The sequence below is a fragment of the Sitophilus oryzae genome, unplaced genomic scaffold (assembly GCF_002938485.1).
Source record: "Sitophilus oryzae breed Bouriz unplaced genomic scaffold, Soryzae_2.0 scaffold_810_pilon_pilon, whole genome shotgun sequence".
Taxonomy (NCBI): Eukaryota; Metazoa; Arthropoda; class Insecta; order Coleoptera; family Curculionidae; genus Sitophilus; species Sitophilus oryzae.
In genome coordinates, this window is record NW_022147429.1 from 4,995,018 (window position 1) to 5,014,877 (window position 19,860).

The window sequence follows — 19,860 nt, forward strand, 5'->3', positions numbered from 1 at the left end:
AGTATCTCTTTCTAAATTAAAAAGTAAAGGTTCCATTTGTCAATTACACGAGGAAAAACATAATGTTGATATTTTGGTGAATCTAAAAATAATTTTATCATCTAGGTGCATCTTTTCTCGATAGTTTCTTCTTTGGTTCATCTCAATAGTTTTTTTGGAGATATTTGCTGTTGAAGAAGACGCTAACAGTTTTTCGTAATTTTTACATTAAAACCGTTCTTTTGCTTTTAGACCTAGTTAACAGATCTGTGAAATAGTGGTTATGATTTATGTAAGATCACTGTCTTTGAAAAACCATATTATTACGGTCTATTGAACAGTTACTCTAGTAGAAATGGTTGTGAATGGTTTTAAGTCCAGAAATTATCTCAACCATGATCATTTAAATAAAGCAGCAAAGTTGCCGTAACTTCTTAATTTAAAACCATCTCTACTATAGAGTAAACATCACCGTAGAAATACTTATCACCGTAGTAATATCTCCAATAAAAAAAATCGAAAAAAGATATACCTAGATGATTTTCAAATTCCTTGTTTTGCTAACCACAGGCTGTTCAAAGTTTCACCAAAATACAACATTTTATTTTCCCTCGTAAAATAGACAGATGGGAACTCATTTTTAATTTAGAAAGAGATACTAAAAAGTCAAATAATTTAACTACAAATTGCTTAAAAATCATCATCATCGCTAGAACTAAATATAATTAAATCTCAAAATACATGAACATTTTAAGGTTCCTGTGTTTCGTGCCGGTGAGTGTATATCAATCGATGTAGTAGGAGACTTCATACATAAATTAATTGTGTACAATTATTTTATCTAGTATTTAATAATATTACTTTATTGCAGGTGAGAAGGAGCAGAATAAGCAAGCCTGCACGATGATCCTGAGCAAAGTGGTGGAGGATCCGCAGAGCGGCACGTGCCTGAACGTCTCCTACGCTGACGTCACCGGCCCCGTGGCCAATTACAATCCAACCGGATCACCGTTCGCGCAGCAGCAGCCGACGGGTACGGGCGCATTCAGCGCATCCACGGCCAGTCTGAACGGAACGCTCAGCGCAGCAGCCGTGCAGCAAGGGTTGGTACTGAACGGAGCGGGCGCGGCAGGTTTGAGCCTGAGTTTAAATCTGACGGCGCCTGGGCAGAGTATCAGCACCGTTACTGCGCAACTGCTCGATCATATTAAGGTAATTTTTGAATTTTATGTTTTCCGAGTAACCATTTTTGCTTTTAAAATACCTGTACTGTGTACTGGAAAACTAAATTTACTCTTATTATTTTTATCATAAATAATCAATTTCTGTACATATCACTAACCCAAATTTAGTGGTGGGCAAAACTGGTATATTTGAATCTTAGATAAAACAGTAGTATTTACAGTATGTCTCCGGATTGTCTTTACAACAGGAAAAACTTTTTTATTATTGAAATTTTGAGAAAAATGCATTTTTCATAAAACTTTTTGCTTGTTCTAAAATGATTAACCCCGTTTATACTTTTCCAACTTTCAATACCATTTTAGAGAAAATTTGAAATAATATGAAAATATTGTTGAATTTTTTCCTAAAAATCAAAAGGCGTTTCTATGGTAAAATTATTTCGATTTCATTCTTTGATATAGTCTGTGAAACGAATAACTTTGAATTTGAGAGTTCCCGCGGGCTTTCTAGTGTTAATTTTATTAGGTTAGCAACTTGCGACCATGCTGACGCAATGCCGTCTCTAATAGAACAGCCCCGTGGCGAGATTTTTGACGTCACGCTAGTTAGATACTACGGATTGATAAATATGTTGTAGAATACATGGAAAACATAATATACCTCGGTTTGTATTTTAAAAATGATATAGTTTATATGAAATATACATAATATACAGTTAATAAATACAATAGATATATACCTATTTATAGTAATAAATACTTTGGCAAATGAACCATACAAATGCAGCAAATGTTTTACAATATACAAATAATGAATAGGTACATAAGATAATGGGTAAAATGTAAAATATATTTTAAATTTTGGGGTTTGAAAATCGATCTAATTTAACAAAAAACATTTAATATCTACTAATAGTGATGTATTATTGTTTGTATTCACAAAATTTTATATATATAGCAGTAGAAGTTATATATATATATATATATATATATAGGGCATATATATATATATATATATATATATATATATATATATATATATATATTTTGCAAGTATCAATGTTCCAAAAATTATATTTGCAAATAATACAATATCATAGAAAAAAAGATGTCAGCGATGGCTATGAAATAAAAATCACTGTCATTTTATATGTAAAATTATTCTAAAATCTTTGATTTTCTTGGGATTTAGGAAAAACGCTGATTAAGTTTTCATTTGGTTTTTCATTATTTTTTTTTGGTTTAAAAAAAACGTTTTACTATAACCAAAAATACAAGGAATAATTATGTTTTTCATGTATTCTACAACATATTTATTAATCCGTAGTATCTAAGACGTATCTAGCGTGACGACATAAATCTCGCTCCGAGGCTGTTCTATTAGAGACGGCATTGGTACTTAGAAATGTCAAAAGCTGATGACATTTTACTTTCGACAATTATGACATTTCTTGTTGATTTTTGCAAGAATAGGAAGAACTGTCACTTAGTTTATTATTTTCCTTTTCTATTTCACGAAAGTAAAAAGAGTTACCTATCTGATTCGTTCAGGCACTCAATTTAAAGAATATCAGTAACTTTTTTGATAGAGGGATTTTATATTTGCCATGTTTGTATAAAATAACGGTCAAAATTCAAAGTTATTCATTTTATAGGCTATAGATGATTATTATTAATTTTGATTAACGTCATATTTTGGCCGTTGATAAAATATCACATTTTCCGATAATTATTATCAATCAGCCTTCCTTTTTTTAAAATAGCAAAAAATATGGCTTTAATTAAAATTCTATCAATAACAATCTATCAAAGAAAGAAAACAAAATTATATTTCCTTAGAAACGCGTTTTGATTTTTAGAACTTAAATTAAACTAAATTTTCATGTTTTTTAATTTTCTCTTTAACAGTATCGAAACTTGGAAAGGTATAAACGGGATTAACCATTTTAGATTTGTTGTTTCAGATAAGTGATTTTTTCATACCAGGGTTCCAATTCTGTAACTTAGAACACGCTAAGCACTTTTAGACGCTTAGCGTACCTATATGACGTTAATTTTCGCATATCGGGCATTTAACTACGGATTTGGGTATTCTCATTTGACGCGCTTTTTACCGATTGTGCTAAGCAATTCGAAAACTGTTACTTTAAAGGATCGTTTGGCTTGTCGAACTGTCAGTAAAAATAGAAAAAATTGTGATTTTGTGGGTTATCTTGCTCTTTAGCGAAAATTACTTCTTATTTTGAGGAATTTAATAAGTAATTGATAATTTACGACTTGGCAACTATAGATATTGTTTACAACATCGAAAATGCTGAGAAACGTCTTCAACATTTTCTTTGTATAATAAGAATAAGGACAAATCTATAGGAAAATAGGTTGACATAACTCAACAATAGGTTATGAAACATACGTAACATTGACATTTTTTATTGTTTTATTTACATTTGACTATTAGATACCTGAGAAATTGCGATGCTGTCATTATGTGCTCAACGCGTATCCAGAAAATGGTTCGCACGGCAACGAGAATACCAAAACCGACTGCTTGGCGTTCCGCTCATCGAATACTTTCGCTACCGCTTTGAAAGCATAACGTTTTTATGCCAAAGTGACAGAATTCGGTTTGGAATTGGTTCGGTTTTGGAATTGGTTTGGCAGCATAAAATGCCGTGGCACTGCAGAGCACCGACTTCACATCACGAGCCTTTGATATACCGTGCTTTAATGCCTGTTATTTTTTAGAAGGAACAACTGTTATTTCGTTATTAAGTGTTATGTTATTTCTAAACGAACTGTTGTAAAGCAACAGATAGTTAAATAAGAGCCCATCTATATCGGAATTTTATTTTAATGTTCAGATTTTATAGAAATTACAGACATTACAATATACCGAACTATACATAATTTATTGAACTATGATACTTCTTTCTTCTCTAAGTTCTATTCAGTGTATAATTAATTAGATTTATTGTTTATTAGATACAGCTGAGGAGTACAGGTCTCACCGATCCCCACATCGCAGAAATCTGTGCTGCACTTACCGTTTTGGCCAAATACGGCATTCTTGGTGTCGGATTAGGTTTGGGAGGAGCCCATGCAGGGGCATTGCCCGTTTCGAGTTACCTCAGCGTTATGGAACAAGCTGGAGCAAATGCCGCCAGCACTGGAGTGTTTGGAGCTATTGGACAAGTTAGTTTGGGTGAATGTTTAGGTAAATAGCAGCTTTATATTTACACAATTTATTTTTGTACAAGGTTCAAATTATTGTTGCTGGTTTATATTATACCAAAAAAATGAAAGGGTGGTGCGTAGCACAGTTTTTTTAATACCCAGCTATTCAACTTTACCTCTTTTTTCATAATCCACTTGACACCTACTGCGCTTCCTTTACTTTTTCTAGTTTTTAACCAAGCTTTAATGGAGCTCAGAATTTGACTTATTTTATAATATATAAATGGAGATCTAGGTAGGATCACAGATTATTCACTACCAGTTAGTCATCTAGGCTTGTTTTTGGGTATATATGTTTCCTCTAATCTGCTTTTTGTAGTACTTATACCTGCGGACCTCTATAATTTTATAAATACAGCTTCAACGGAGCTTATAACTCGACTTCGGTGGATATACAGAGTCGTCACAGAACGATGGGTACACAGAGTTTCATGGAAATCATCATAATTTTGACTTATGAATAGGCTGTCATAAGACCCCAAACTTCAATGTATCATCAGTTGTCCGCTAGGTAGTGAACACTCTGTATTAATAAAATAAAATTGCATATAACGTTCTGATTGTTGTAAATGGTAGATATATTACAGACAAATGGAAAAGTTGCCAAAAAGACCGGTAGCATCGAAATTATTTAATTATAAATGATACCAAGTAAACTTTTAGTTACGTAATCCAGGGCGCGATTTTTAAATTCATTGTTGTCATTCATGGGCATATTCGGCGCCGGGCTGACTAACTGGAATTTAAATTTCCCGCTGGGGATTCAGGTGGTAACTCCGCTGTCCGAAAAATGTCAAATCCCCACATTTATTTATTTATTTCCTGACATTGTCATTCGTTTTGACACTTTAGTTTTGTATTACGAGTTTTTGGTTTAAATGAATTGTGTTGTGATACTTTAGGCTTAAAAATTTTTACTAGCAGACTTTGAAGTTGAATATTGTTCTCTTTAGAACCTCTTTTAGTGTGATGTGTACAAGATAGCTTAATAACCGTTGCAAAAAACTCAATGCAACCTTATTAGAATATTTTGAACGGGAAAGCGGTAGTAATTGCCCTTCAAGTGCCGTTAAGAAGGTTAGTTTTGTTGATGTAAATAACAGCTGTTTATATATTTATAATTAATTTTTCTTGATTTTTGTGAATGTCAAATGTCAATCCCAAAATCTCATTTAAATCGGAATAACTATTCTTATAATATCTGAAAAAATGTGTTTATTTTTTTAAAGTTTAATGCACTCTAGCGGACAAACGAAGCACTTTTGTATAGAGGTAAATTGTACCTAATGAACTTACTTCGATTCCAAAAATACGTATGTAGTAGTTCTATGTCCACGGAATATTGGGACACTCTGTATAAAGCACTAAGTACAACGGCTGTTAAATTGTATTAAAAAAAATTCTCAACAGAGACACACTGCCCATTTTTATACATTTGTTATATAACAAGAAATACTGTTTATCTCGAAATAATGATTTTGGCACTTAGAACATTATTTATTTAATGTTTTAAAACACTTAAACCTCTATGTCTAAATTTCATCTTTATTACAATATCAACGCCCTTGTGTCGACTGAATCTAAGTAGTTTTGTCATGCGGAAATTATAGTTATGCAGTTACTATATAAACCATTACCATTTGTTCAAAATCTCAACGCATTTCAAATTATCGAGGAAAATTTAGCAATATATTATATGAGCCAAAAAACGACGAAAATAAATCGACCTACAGATACATTTTTCACAGCTTCTCGATCGCATCGAAGCATAATGTTTAGTTAACTGCATCTTATTGGATAAACGCCCAAAAATATTAAAATAGTGTATATAGTTCCGATAGTTGGCCAAACCATCTTAATTTTTCGTATTTCGTCAATTTCTAATAATACATTATATCGAATTATGAAAACGTTTGGTGTTAATTTTTTTGGGGGCGATGCTACGTGGGTCGCAATTTGTGAATATATGTTGCATAAAACGATAGAAATAGTTTCTAAATTTATTTTCTATGTGAACGATTTCCAAAATTATTTCTACATATTATTAATATATCGAATAGATTTTCTAAAAGAAGGTTAATATTCTAGTCGTCTACTGATTTACTCTGTCTACAGACAGTGAATAACAATTACTAGATTTAATTTAATATTGCAAGAAATATTATTTTTGTACTGTTTTCTAACTATAGAGTTTTTTTGCGGCTATTAAGCTATCTTGTACACTTCGCACTAAAAGAGGTTCTAAGATACTAGAAAGAACGATGTTCCACTGCAAGGTCTGCTGGTAAAAAATTTAAAGCTTAAAATATCACAACAAAATTCATTTAAACCAAAAACTCAAAATACAAAACTAAAATGTCAAGACGAATGACAATGTCGGGAAATAAATAAATAAATGTGACAACTTGACATTTTTTACAACAGAGCTACCACTTGAATCCCCAGCGGGAAATTTAAATTCCAGTTAGTCAGTCCGGCAACGAAAATTCAACAATGTTGCCATGATGTGACGATTTTTAAATTCATTGTTGCCAAAATGAAAAAACTGTTTTAAAAATCGTGCCCTAGATTACGTAACTAAAAGTTTAATTGGTATCAAATATATACAGATCGTACTCCATAGTTTTATTTCCTCTCATTCAAAACTTGAACTAAGCTTTCATCGTCAGTCAAATTCTTTTCATTTTCTATTGTATCATTCAATCTGTTTATATTGACAGTTTTACTTGTCGTATCGAAAATCAAGAACTGGGCTAATAAACATGTTGTTCACGTTGAATAAAAATATTTAGGAAGCGGTATAATGCTATCCATGTATTCATGTATGGTAGACAGAATCGACAACATAGTCCCCATCCTTGACAGCTCTATTTGACGTTTCAATTCAAACATTTGAATTTGATTTGATTTGAAATTTTGTGGATTTGTTTGTCTTTACTGAGCTTATTTTATGATATTTATTATTTATTCTACAATCGGTTTTGTTTAGAGGTAGTAAATCTAAAGTATAAAAGTACATTGTATTAGGCCTTAAATTAACTGTGACACTATTACGATTTACCGAATAAACTGTAAATAGTTAGTTTTACAGCGTGCAGTAGATTCTCGTCAAAAACCTAATCAAATAATTGAATAACTTTTCACTGTCATCCAATCACTCACATCCAATCGTTTAAGAAATTCACTTAAAATTATATAACTAATTATAAATTTTTTCATTTTTTCTTGCATTTTCTTACACATTTTCTTACAACTTGTGTGTCAAAAATAATTAAGATACTTGTGATATTAAATAATTATTGTCACTTATCTGTTTTTATTAGAACTATATTTTTAGAACAATTTTAATAGCTACTATATAACATTTATTGACAACGTAAAATAAAACCACAAATTATTGTGTCATATTTGAGTCTACCCTGCATTATATTTTTACATGTTTTAAATAACATTATAGTCTGTCCATCGACAAGATTCTTGACAGTGATAGATGTGTCTGTCATTTTAATTTCAAAGTAGTTTATTTTATTTTACAAAAAAATAAGTTGGTACAACTGGAACGCATAGCAGGAAATTAATATATTTAAAATTTAACTGATGAGTGAAAAAACTGTATAAAAGTGAAGAAAATGTAAATCGAGTTATTTTATTTAAAAAAACAGTATGTGTTACAAAACAAACAAAAACAAAACACAACATACCAAAAAAATATAAAAAAGAACTATTTCTTACTTTCAAGCTTCAAGAAACTTCCCGCATTTATTATTATATTTATCAATATAACTTATGTATAAATACAAATCTGTAATATTCCACAGGAATAAATAAAACAAACTATTTTATATATTAATAATAATACTTACGAGATGCACTTATCTACGAGATGGTACACAAACTTTATTGATGGTAACTTTATTGGTGTAAGCCCACGGCCACACAGAAAGCGTTTTTAGCGTTTTGCGTTTTTTGCGTCTCAAGCGCTTTTTGCGATTTTATCGTTTTAAGCGTTTTTATCGATTTGTGTCCATTAAAAACACGCAATGGACGCGGCAGGTTTGCAGTTTCTATCAAGATGTCAATTAGTAACGTCGGTCGCAAGCTCGTGGATTCCCGGCCCGTCCAACAATCAATCCTGTGAGAAAGAGATAGGCGAGATCGACGCCGTTAGCGTTGAATAGACGAAGATAAAAGATGCTGGGATTGAATTGTGGACGGGCCGGGGCATATATTCGTAGACAAACACAATATACTGCTAGTGCCAGTGGTGTGTGTAAAAATAATAATTATTATTTGCCATTTATATTACGAATTTTAGTTTATATGTGTATAGTTTTTTTATATTGTAGTGCTGTGGTTAGTACTTGTCATAATTATAATATAATATAATAAATAATTATTATTATATAATAGAATAGTAAATATTTCTAGTTGCTAATGCAATTTTAGGATATGATTTATGAAACATTTTGGAGTAAAACTTCTTTACGCGCTCTGGGAGTAAAAATTCAAGGCCGTGACATACGAGCTAGTGAGACGGCCTTGACACACGAGCTCGTTGTAACTACGTGTTAACGGGTTAGAAATACGTAGTGACGCGACGTGTATTTGTGATCAGTACACGTGTTTATCAAAAATATAATACAAATTTTGTAAAAGTGAATCAAAATTACGTGTAAAAAAACATTTGTTACACGTAAAAAACTATTTTTATTATTTTACGCGAATAAAACTGTTACACGTAATAAACTATTTTTTACGCGTATAAAACTATTTGTTACTGGTAGAAAACTATTTTTACGCGTATAAAACTATTTGTTACTGGTAGAAAACTATTTTTTACGCGTATAAAACTATTTGTTACTGGTAGAAAACTATTTTTTACGCATATAAAACTATTTGTTAAGTGTAAAAATATATTTGTTACACGTAAAAAACTATTTTTTTCGCGTCAAAAACTTATTGTTTCTGGTAGAAAAACTTTCTTACGCAAAAAAAAATATTTTTTACGTGTAAAAAATTATTTGTTACACGTAAAAAAATATTTTTTTACGCGTCAGAAACTTATTGTTTCTGGGTTTTTGGTAAAAAACTTTTTTACCCAAAAAAAAATTTTACGTATAAAAACCTATTTGTTACACGTAAAAAACTAATTTTTACGCGTCAAGAACTTATTGTTTCTGGGTTTCTGGTAAAAAAACTTTTTTACCCAAAAAAAAAAATTACGTGTAAAAAACTATTTGTTACACGTAAAAAACTAATTTTTACGCGTCAAAAACTTATTGTTTCTGGGTTTCTGGTAAAAAAACGTTTTTACCCAAAAAAAATGTTTTTTACTTGTAAAAAACTATTTGTTACACGTAAAAAACTAATTTTTACGCGTCAAGAACTTATTGTTTCTGGTAAAAAAACTCTTGTTAGGCAAAAAAAAAATTACGTGTAAAGAACTATTTGTTACACGTAAAAAACTAATTTATACCTGTCAAACTTTTTTACCCAAAAAGAAATTTACGTGTAAAACTTTTTTACGCAGAAAAAACACTTTTTACGCATAAAAAACTATTTTTTACGCGTAAGAAAATATTTAATGTATTACTTTTTCAAGATTTCAAGCTAAACTTTTTCAAACATTTTCTTCAAATTTTTGAATTTAATAGAATCTTCCTAAACAGTAGATGTTCTTTATAAAATTATTTTTAGATAATACCCTAAGATGAAAAAAATGCATACTATTTAATTTGTTTTTATTGTATTATTAAATATAATACAATACAAGTCCGCCTATGATGGGGTCTCATCTTAGAAAACGCTAAAGACGCTACAGAAAACAAACTGATTTGTATTCCTTTGCGTTTTTTGCGAGATATGTCGAACGTTACATGCTTTTGGTGTGCCCACTCCTATATAATCCTGTTCCTGTCCAGTTTGTTTTAGTCGCTAAAGACGCTTCACGCTAAAAACGCAAAAAACGCTTTCTGTGTGGCCGTGGGCTAACTTTCTGCCTGGGCAGCGAGTATTAACTATAAACTGTGCTCTGGGTCACAGTTAATTTACCCTCGATTTTTCTTCCAGTTGACTTCAAAAGACACAAAACACACGTAATAACACGATTCAAAATGCATCATCTTCCAAAATGCAGATATTTGACATAAATTGACACAAAATTATAACCTATAATTTGGCAAGACTTGACAAGCCTCAAAAATCTAAAGGCGAGTTCATCCGCATCGGCGTCCGTTTGTCGTTCATCGTTCCGTCAAATCAATAAAATTGAAGTACGATGTGTCATTTTTGAAATAAACTAATAAAACTGGTTAAAAACAACAAGAGACGACGCATGACGGATTTATATTTAAACCCATCCATAGTCAACTTAAAAAATGTTAGAAACTTTTTTTAGTAAAATAAATAAATTGGTATGGGATGTCATTTGCTTTTCTTCTGTCGAAATCTTACCTGAGAAAAAAAACAGAGTAAAGAACAGCGCTGATAAAGCTAGATCATGCATTATTGCTCCAATCACTACAAATGAGGTTAAAAGCTTTTGAAACAAACCAGAAGCAAAACAACAATTATTGCAACTATTCTTATTGATCTTTCCTAAAAATCGATTTATTTAAATAAATTATTGTGATAACTGTAATATTTTTACAGGTACGAATTCGCCAACTCCACGGGCCAGTCTGGAACGGTACGAGTCAGCTTTCGACCCCTTTAGGCACCAAGCATCGGCCGCCACTGCTCCTATTTCTCTGAACAATAACAGTTTTGGTTTGGGTACTAATCCACAGGTGGCGGTACTGAGCAAAAGCCCTACGCCCGCTGAACTCAATGGGCAGAAGGAGACGAAAAATGTAGAAATTCCCGAAGTTATTGTTGGCGCCATTTTGGGTAAGAAATAGTAGATTGCGAATATATCTAATATATCCAAAAAAGTCCTATGGGTATTTCGCCACTGGAAGAAAATCTGACAAATAAAATAATTATTTTTTGTAAACACTGATGCGTTAACCCAACGGAGACTAATTGTCAGCAGTGGCTTTCTAATGAAAAAATTTGCCTAACGGATAAAAAAATGCTTAACTTTTCGGAAAGTTTCTCTCTTTCCGTCGTCGGAAGCAAAAAAAATACATAGAACAAAGAAAAAAACTATTTAAAATATCTAAATGCAACTAATCGAGATCACTTTAGTTTTTTTTAAACAGATACGTCTACGAAAACCATTGATGTTCTATTAAAATAATATTATATCAAGTTAAACTTCAAAATTAACCAAAAAGCTTTAAAACTTTCTCTATGATTATTTTTAATTTGTTTTTATTTTTTACGTATATTACGTTTATTTATGTTGTGTTCTTTAAAATCAAAGAAGGGATTGCCATACATTACTAACATCTATAGATGCATGAGAAATACATTTATTTTTATTAGATTGTATTAAAAAGCCTCTTTTATCTTTCTTTTAGAGGCTATCGCTTTTTTCATTACTATTTTTGCATTGTTAAAATCTATTCTGTACCCTGTGTCTCATGAATGCTGACAAATCTTAGATTTGTGAAAGTCGTCCTTTCCTTTGATTTTAAAGAACATAACATAAATAAACATAACATACGTAAAAATTAAAAATAATCATACAGAGAGTTAAAGCTTTTTAGTTTTATCTTATTCAGTAATTGTTATCAGGTAGTAATTGTTAATTTTGAAGTTTAACTTGATATAATGTCATTTTAACACAACGTCAACTTTTGTAGACGTATCTGTTTTAAAAAACTAAAGTGATCTCGAATCCCAAATAGTTGCATTTAGATATTTTAAATAGTTCTTTTTCTTTGTTCTTTGTATTTTTTTGCTTCCGACGACGGAAAGAGATATACTTTCCGAAACATTAAGCATTTTTTTGTCCGTTAGGCAAATTTGTTCATTAAATCGCTTCCCCTCTTCTCTAACAAAAAAAAGGTTAACGCAGAAGTGTTTCCAAAAAATAACTATTTTATTTTGTAGATTTTCTTCAAGTGACGAAATACCCATAGGACTTTTTTGGATAGATCAATCCGCCACATAGGTCTAGACATTTTTTATATCTAATATGTCCAAAAATTAAAGTAAAATAGTCGTAATTCACCATCACACAGACGGGATGTATAACGTAAAATACTGTTACTAATTTATTTTACATTATTTTCTATAGGTCCTGGCGGTCGTTCCCTAGTCGAAATCCAGCAGATCAGCGGCGCCAACATTCAGATATCGAAAAAGGGCATTTTCGCCCCGGGAACGCGCAACCGCATTGTCACGATCACCGGCAACCAGCATTCCATCTCGACTGCGACTTACCTGATCGAGACGCGCATCAGCGAGGAGGAGATGAAGCGGGCTCGCAACAACGGCCTCGGCACCCTCACGATGCAGTGATAGCGGCGACGCGTGCAGGCGTAGACGCGACGTCAGTCTACGCATCAGTCGGTGCACCGTTTGCGCATCGGTCTTGTTAGCCGACTGCGCAGCTACTCGCCGACCGCTCCTTTATATATACACACATACTATTTGTATATGATTTTTTCCCTTATTTTGTTTTTGTGGCGTAGATTATTATTGTTTTATTTTTTCGTACGTTAAAATTTTAAAGTGTTTTAAATGAAAATAAAGTATATTGTTACGAAACCGTGAATCGAGGCTGTTATGAACACTTTTTAAAAATTGTTGAATTTTCGAGATGTTTAAATTGATTGATTGATTCTTTGTCTTTTTTGGCATATTATTTTAAATTAAAATTATTATTCTCTCGGGAGTTATTTTATGAACTTTGTAGATTTAAGTGTTTTTTTCTTGTTTGATAATCGCCAGATAGAATAACCAACATTCATGTAACAAAACATTAATTTAACAAGGGTGCATTAAATATGAACCTGCATATTTATTGAAAATTAAAATTTATTTTTTAAATTTATGTTCTTTAAAGTTAGAATTGTTTATATTTGATCGTTATTATTATTATTGGTCATAACATTAATATTACACAATAGCACTAAGGGGCCCCCTCTCAGAAAGAAATGTATAATTAAGATAAAATAAAATTGTCACATAAAATTTAGAAATTAATAATACTAATCGAAATAGAAAATCAGATCAATCCAAGTCTATTTCGTTCCACAGCCACATTACCATTCAACAAAAATTTAATTTAAATCTATTACTTTTCTTAAATATTATCACTACCCTCACAGACTCAATCTCTAGATGTGCCACTGATTGTACTATAATTTCGTTATTATTGAAAATTTTACAAATGCAATATTGTTCTTTACTAAGAGTATTCAAAGTAAAGGATTCAAATCAAATATAAAATATTTTAAATCCAATTCATATATTCAGGATATTTGTCAGGCATCAAAGTGTCAACTAATGTCATATATTATATAAACCTTAAACTATTCACTTGTTAGGTATTTATTTCAAGTACTGCAATATTTGCTAATTAATTAAAAAATATATGTTAAAAGTTTCAGTGTGTTGTGTTATTCTATGCGGCGATTGAGGCTTTTTTAATTAATTGTGGGTGAAGTTTTGAAGGTCCCAATGTGAAATTGTAAAAGGGCTCAAGATTAACCCTTTCTGGATTGGTGTATATATTTTTAACAGATTTTATTTTTAGAGAAAAATAGCAAATATTAATTGTTACCTGAATGATTTGTATCTTTTAAAGTTGATCTGATTTTAGAAGGATATAAAAATAGATATAGTAAATTTCTAATTAAAAAAAATTGTGATGATCATCGCGCATTCATCTCATTTTATTACAATAGCTAAGCTGCATTTTCATCTTTGCATACATTTTAATTGTTAATTAGTCTACTACTATAGAATGAAAACTTTTAACTTTTTATACTTAGGTTGTTTTATCCCAATGCAGTCCTGGACGATGTTCTGAACGATGCCATTTGGAATTCCGATTATTCAGAAAAAAATATTTCAGTTTTTCTCTAATTTGGGTGAGCCGGTGTGTTTTGAAGATGGCTATAATCAAAAATAAATATATCGTTATGTCGACAACCGACAATTTTAATGTTGCTGAGAATTTTAAAAACCCGACTCTTTGGGAAATAAAATACAGGCAGAGAAGAAATATATTAAATGTAATAAAATAGGCATTTTGGCATTTCACAGATTTATAATATTGTATAAAGAATTTTGGGTTCTTAAACTGTGCTCAAAGCTTCAAAGAATATTTAAAATGCTCAAAGTGGCGATTACTATAAACAAATGTATATAAAAATAATTATTATTGTTGCTATTGTTGAATTCTCTCTCTGCCCAAAAAAATGTATATATTAACAATATTATTCCATCTATATATGAAAAAATCAAAATAATGTTGCTATATTTAGATGAATATATTTATTGTTAATTTATACCCTTGTTTATGTATTAACTAGTTATTCAGCGTGAGTTAATTCTGAAAGTTCATTGATAGATGACTACATTAAGCGGGACAATCGCAAGAACGGTAAACATATTAGGTTAATAATTCTTATTAGTTTACCATTTTTGCAGTTATCCCACTTAATTAGAAACTCAAATTTTTGAAAGACCCGCGATGCAATTCTCGTAGCCATCTATCAGTGAACTCCCAGAACTAACTCACGCTGAATAACTAGTTAATATCTAAACAAGGTTTATACAGTCTAAACCTGTCTAAACCAATTTCTTTCTGTGATTGGAGGATTTGGTTAAGTACGTTCCAAATTAAGTACCTGTATTTCAACCTCATACATAGCAATTTCTATTTACGGCAAATATAGAGAAGAATATATTTAAAAGTTATATTTAAAATCGCATACAAAAACAAAATAAAATATCTTGCGCTTTAGTTTTAAAGCAAGTTACCAATCGGGATGATTGACAATAGGGGGGCATATTTTATATATATTTTTTTTAATTAGTTGATTTATTTTTGAAATATATTAACTGAAATTTATTTAAAAATATTTTGCGATATTACGACATACGTTTTGAACATTTCAATCTTAAAGAATTAAATATAACGAGGCACAAAAATCCAGCGTTTGGTCTTCTTTTGTTGATTTGATAAAATATATTAAGACATAATATTATTAATTACTTTTTGTAGCAGTGACCAAGATGCATATTGGGTAGTATATATTATATATCCAATACATACAATAAGATCATTTTTAGAAGGAAGAGCTCTATCCAAGATCATAAATTATTATTAAAACTTAAAAAAAATAATAACTTGAGACATTGAAGAAAATATTACATATACATAAATAAAAAATACATTTATGATTCTTTAAATATGTTACAATTATTCCGTATTGATTCTAAAAGAATTTCGGACTTCTATTGTCTATTGTCTGTTATAGTACGAGAGCTAGCAACGTCGGAAAAACAAGTATTTTAAGACGTCTGCATCTTTGATATACCTTTTTCTTTTACTATGCTCTCTAGAACAGCATGCGGCCCGTCTGGCTGCCGGTAAACGTTGCGTTCTCTACTGCGCATTGTAAGAAGATCCTATATTTTTATTAGTCCTTTAAATTCTATTATTGAATATTAATCGAACATGTCTCCATAGCGCAGTGCATAGAGTTTCAGACCACGAACCGATTATTCAGAGTTCGAATCCGGGTCAGGTCAAAGACTTTTTTATTTTATTTTCGTTTATATTCTGATAGTAAAGTATTAATTATTTATTTTTGAATCACCATAATTATTTTCTAATACTTTACTATCAGAATATAAACGAAAATAAAATAAAAAAAAGTCTTTGACCTGACCCGGATTCGAACTCTGAATCTTCGGTTCGTGGTCGGAAACTCTACGCACTGCGCTATGGAGACATGTTCGATTTATATTCAATACTAGAATTTATAGGACTAAATTAATAAAAAATATAGGATCTTCTTTCGATGCGCAGTAGTGAACGCAACGGGTATCGGCAGCCAGACGATGCTGTTCCAGAGAGCATAGTAAAATATATATCAAAGAGCCAGACGTCTTAAAATACTTTCTCGAAAACGTTGCTAGCTCTTAGACTATTATTAATGAAGAAAATAAAGGTCCGAATTTTATATTTATACAGGATGAGTATTAAATAAGTGTAAATATTTTCAGGGCTTGTAGATCTCCATAAAAGAAATATATTTTCTCTTTACCGTTTTTCAAATACATACATACTGCTATTACTCGCTGACGAGTATTTGACACACATCAGAAGATGGTTACGCAAAGCGTTTTCTTTCATGATCTTTTCTGTGACTGAAAAGCCCGATACGTGGTGTTATCTCTCTACCGCACTACGGACATTCAAAAATCTCATTGCTTTGTTGCCTCTACTTTTTGGTTGTCGTTGTTAACTGAGTTTACAATTCTTCTCCATTGCGTTCTATTTTGCGCTGCTTCTTCCCACTTATTCTGTTAATTAATGTTAATATCCTTTAAGTTTTTTGGGAAAATATCCAATATGGTTTTTCAAAAATAATTTTTCAGATAAGTCCAAAATAACCGGGATATTGAAAATTGAAACTTTGAAAATTAAAAAAAAATATTTTTCGCTTACATTTTGAGAACCGCTGGATCAATTCTATGTTTTCTTTCTTGTAAATTTAATCTACTATCTATGGTGCCATATCATGAAGATATTATGTTTTTTAACAAAACATTAAAACATTTCCAATTTTTTTTCTCGCAAAAGAAACCTCATAGACGCGTTTCTGGGGTATAATACCCCTAAAAATATTTGAATTTATTTAAGACTCACCCCGTATAATTTGAGAAAAAAATGTATACATATTTATCAATTATTTGAATGTTAAGGATACATATACTTGGCAATAATTTGTATCGTGTTCGATTATTTCGTTAGATTTAGAGAAATTTTATGATTAGTTTGGTTTGGATCAGTGAACTTGCTATCCAAACCAAACCAAAACAAACGTTTACCTTAGCTTGAAATGGTCTTTTCGTTTGTGTTACTCAAGATAGACCATATTTTTGAGATTTTTGTATTAACTCAGTTTTACGGCATTATTTTAACGATAAAAATATTAACCAAACCAAGACAAAGATAGATAAACCTTGATTTAACTTCGAAGTAAAGAATAAAAAAATTGCATCATACATGTTATCCTTGGTTAAATAATAATATTGCTACAACAGGTAATTATGAATATTTATGTGTATTGAAAGCATATTAATACAGAGAGTTATGGCAAGGAACCAAATAAGAAAATATTTGTGTGATACGCGGAATAGTCCACCCTTAAAACGTCAACAAGGTTTTACAAATTTTGGGAATAAATAATATTAGGCATGACATTGCGTTATTTTGTAAATACTAAGCTAATATTCAAGATTATCGCTGTTATTTCTTATAGAATATATAATAAATATATTTAAAATCTATATATTACACATTAAAAGAGAGATAAGTGTAATTCAATTATATTATATACTGTTATCGCATGTTGTTAATGTTGTTAATGTTTCTGGAAGTCCTCATTAATGCTGTACACGATATTTTTACGGATGCCATTTTTGGTAGATTTGTTTAGTCACATGCGTTAGTCAGATTCTTCATACGCGGTTTTATAAGATCTGTTTGTTAAGTATGTCTCGAAAAACGAAAAATATATTTCATTTACAAATAGTAGAAACACATATGCACTACAAAAGTTAAAAGGAATTTGATACTGATGACATTGCTGAGATCTACATCTTTCAATATTCACAGCCTTTTTGACACCTATTAAAGAAATGTGAATCATATTTACATCAGTTATGAATATTGTTTACGCTTATTATGTATCATACAGTAATTAATAAACAGATCTTTGTTGTTGGAACGTCTAGTCAGACTACATTTCAATGGTCATTATCTTGTTGGTGATTATTTTTGGTTAGGATTAAGAAAGAAAACCGCGTTTTCATATTAAATAAAAAAAAATTAGTAGTTAGGTTATTAGGTTAGATTTCAAACGATGTATAATATTCAAATGAAACACAGTCAACTGTCGCATTCCTGTTTGTAAATATATGTTGTTTTTATTTAAATTTTATTGCAGATATATTTTTTGTGTAATTTTATTTCATACTACGTTTGTACTAAACCATGGACACATTTGTTTAATTGTATTCAGTTTGTTGTATATAAACATTTTATCATCATCTAAGCAAAGTATTAAGATATACTTGAAAGGAAAGTGGAAAATGTGTGTATTGTTTAGTGTTTTAAAATGAAAAGGTCAATTTTTATCTCTATTTTTGATACAAGTTATTTTTATGTATTTTGAGTTTGCGATCTATAAAAAATAAATCAGGTCAAATGGTGCAATTACTGAAAAATGTAATGGTTACATTAACTATTCCTAGCGTTAAGTAAATGTCAGATGATATACCTATATTTAAATTTAATGTAACAGCTGTTTTTTCAATGTAACTATTATTTTTGTTATTGTTATTATGTTTGAAAATTATCTGCCCGAAAATTTTTCGATTTGAACATAAACTTATAAATTTTGATCTTTCTGTCTGTCTTCATTAATACATGGTAGTTAATTTTTATAAAGTTATGATCAAATCTTTGTCGAAGTATTGTCCAGACAACCATGAAACAACTGTATTGTTGCTGTGATATCAACATTGGCTAATAATGCAATATTTTTAATTTCGAGTGTGCAACACCATCGATACTCATCGATTCATCAACTTTTTACTCATCAATGTAACTTAAAATAGAATGTTGCATTATTATGAATGATTCAATTTGAAAACAAATCATATTAAAAAATGTCGGCATATATAACACATACTATGCTTGCCACTCTTAAAAAAGTATTGTTTTGATAATATTCAGTCACAAATGCACTATTAGAACACTGAAGTGTCCTTGAAACATGTCCTTTTGCCCTCTTTTCGTTTGTACGTTTTATTATCATTACAAAACTTTCTTGCGTTAACGGTTTAGAACTAATTATTTAGTATATAAGTTTGTTGGTGTATATATTTTATTTTTATATAATTTTTAGGTCCGCATTACTTTGTCGCCCTTTTCCATTACTTACTGTCATTTCTATAGACGTTTGTCCACATTTTGTAATATGTTGTTACGAAAAAAGGCCTATATAGTAGATGTTTTAACGAGAGATATATTGCGAACAGTTTTGGAACTTGTAAATTTTATAAGACGATTCTATAGTTGAAGAAATTTAATGATTAGCTACTTGTAGATAGGTTTTGAGAATGCTAGAATATATAAATATTTTTATTTTATAAATAACTGGATGAATTCTTATATTAATACCGTGGTTTCCAATTTATTATTCATTTGTTTTAGGTAGTATCTTTAAATTTAATCATACAGGGTGATTCAGGGCCATGGCAGGTTAGACGTTTATTAAGAACCTGTGATAGGGTTTTCATGCATCAAACATGCGTAAAATTGATA

At 30.5% G+C, this 19,860-nt stretch overlaps 1 protein-coding gene across 4 annotated transcripts in view; it reads left to right on the forward strand.

Moving 5' to 3' along the window:
* Positions 1–13,062, forward strand: part of LOC115888956 (RNA-binding protein Nova-1) — a 208,641-nt gene extending 195,579 nt beyond the window's left edge. For all 4 annotated transcript variants that reach the window (XM_030908844.1, XM_030908845.1, XM_030908842.1 and 1 more), the window contains 4 exons: positions 851–1,191; positions 4,146–4,377; positions 11,049–11,285; positions 12,583–13,062. In XM_030908844.1, coding sequence (XP_030764704.1) covers positions 851–1,191; positions 4,146–4,377; positions 11,049–11,285; positions 12,583–12,806 — 1,034 coding nt within the window. In that variant the 3' untranslated portion in view covers positions 12,807–13,062. The remainder of the gene's footprint in view (positions 1–850; positions 1,192–4,145; positions 4,378–11,048; positions 11,286–12,582) is intronic.
* Positions 13,063–19,860: the final 6,798 nt, after the last annotated feature.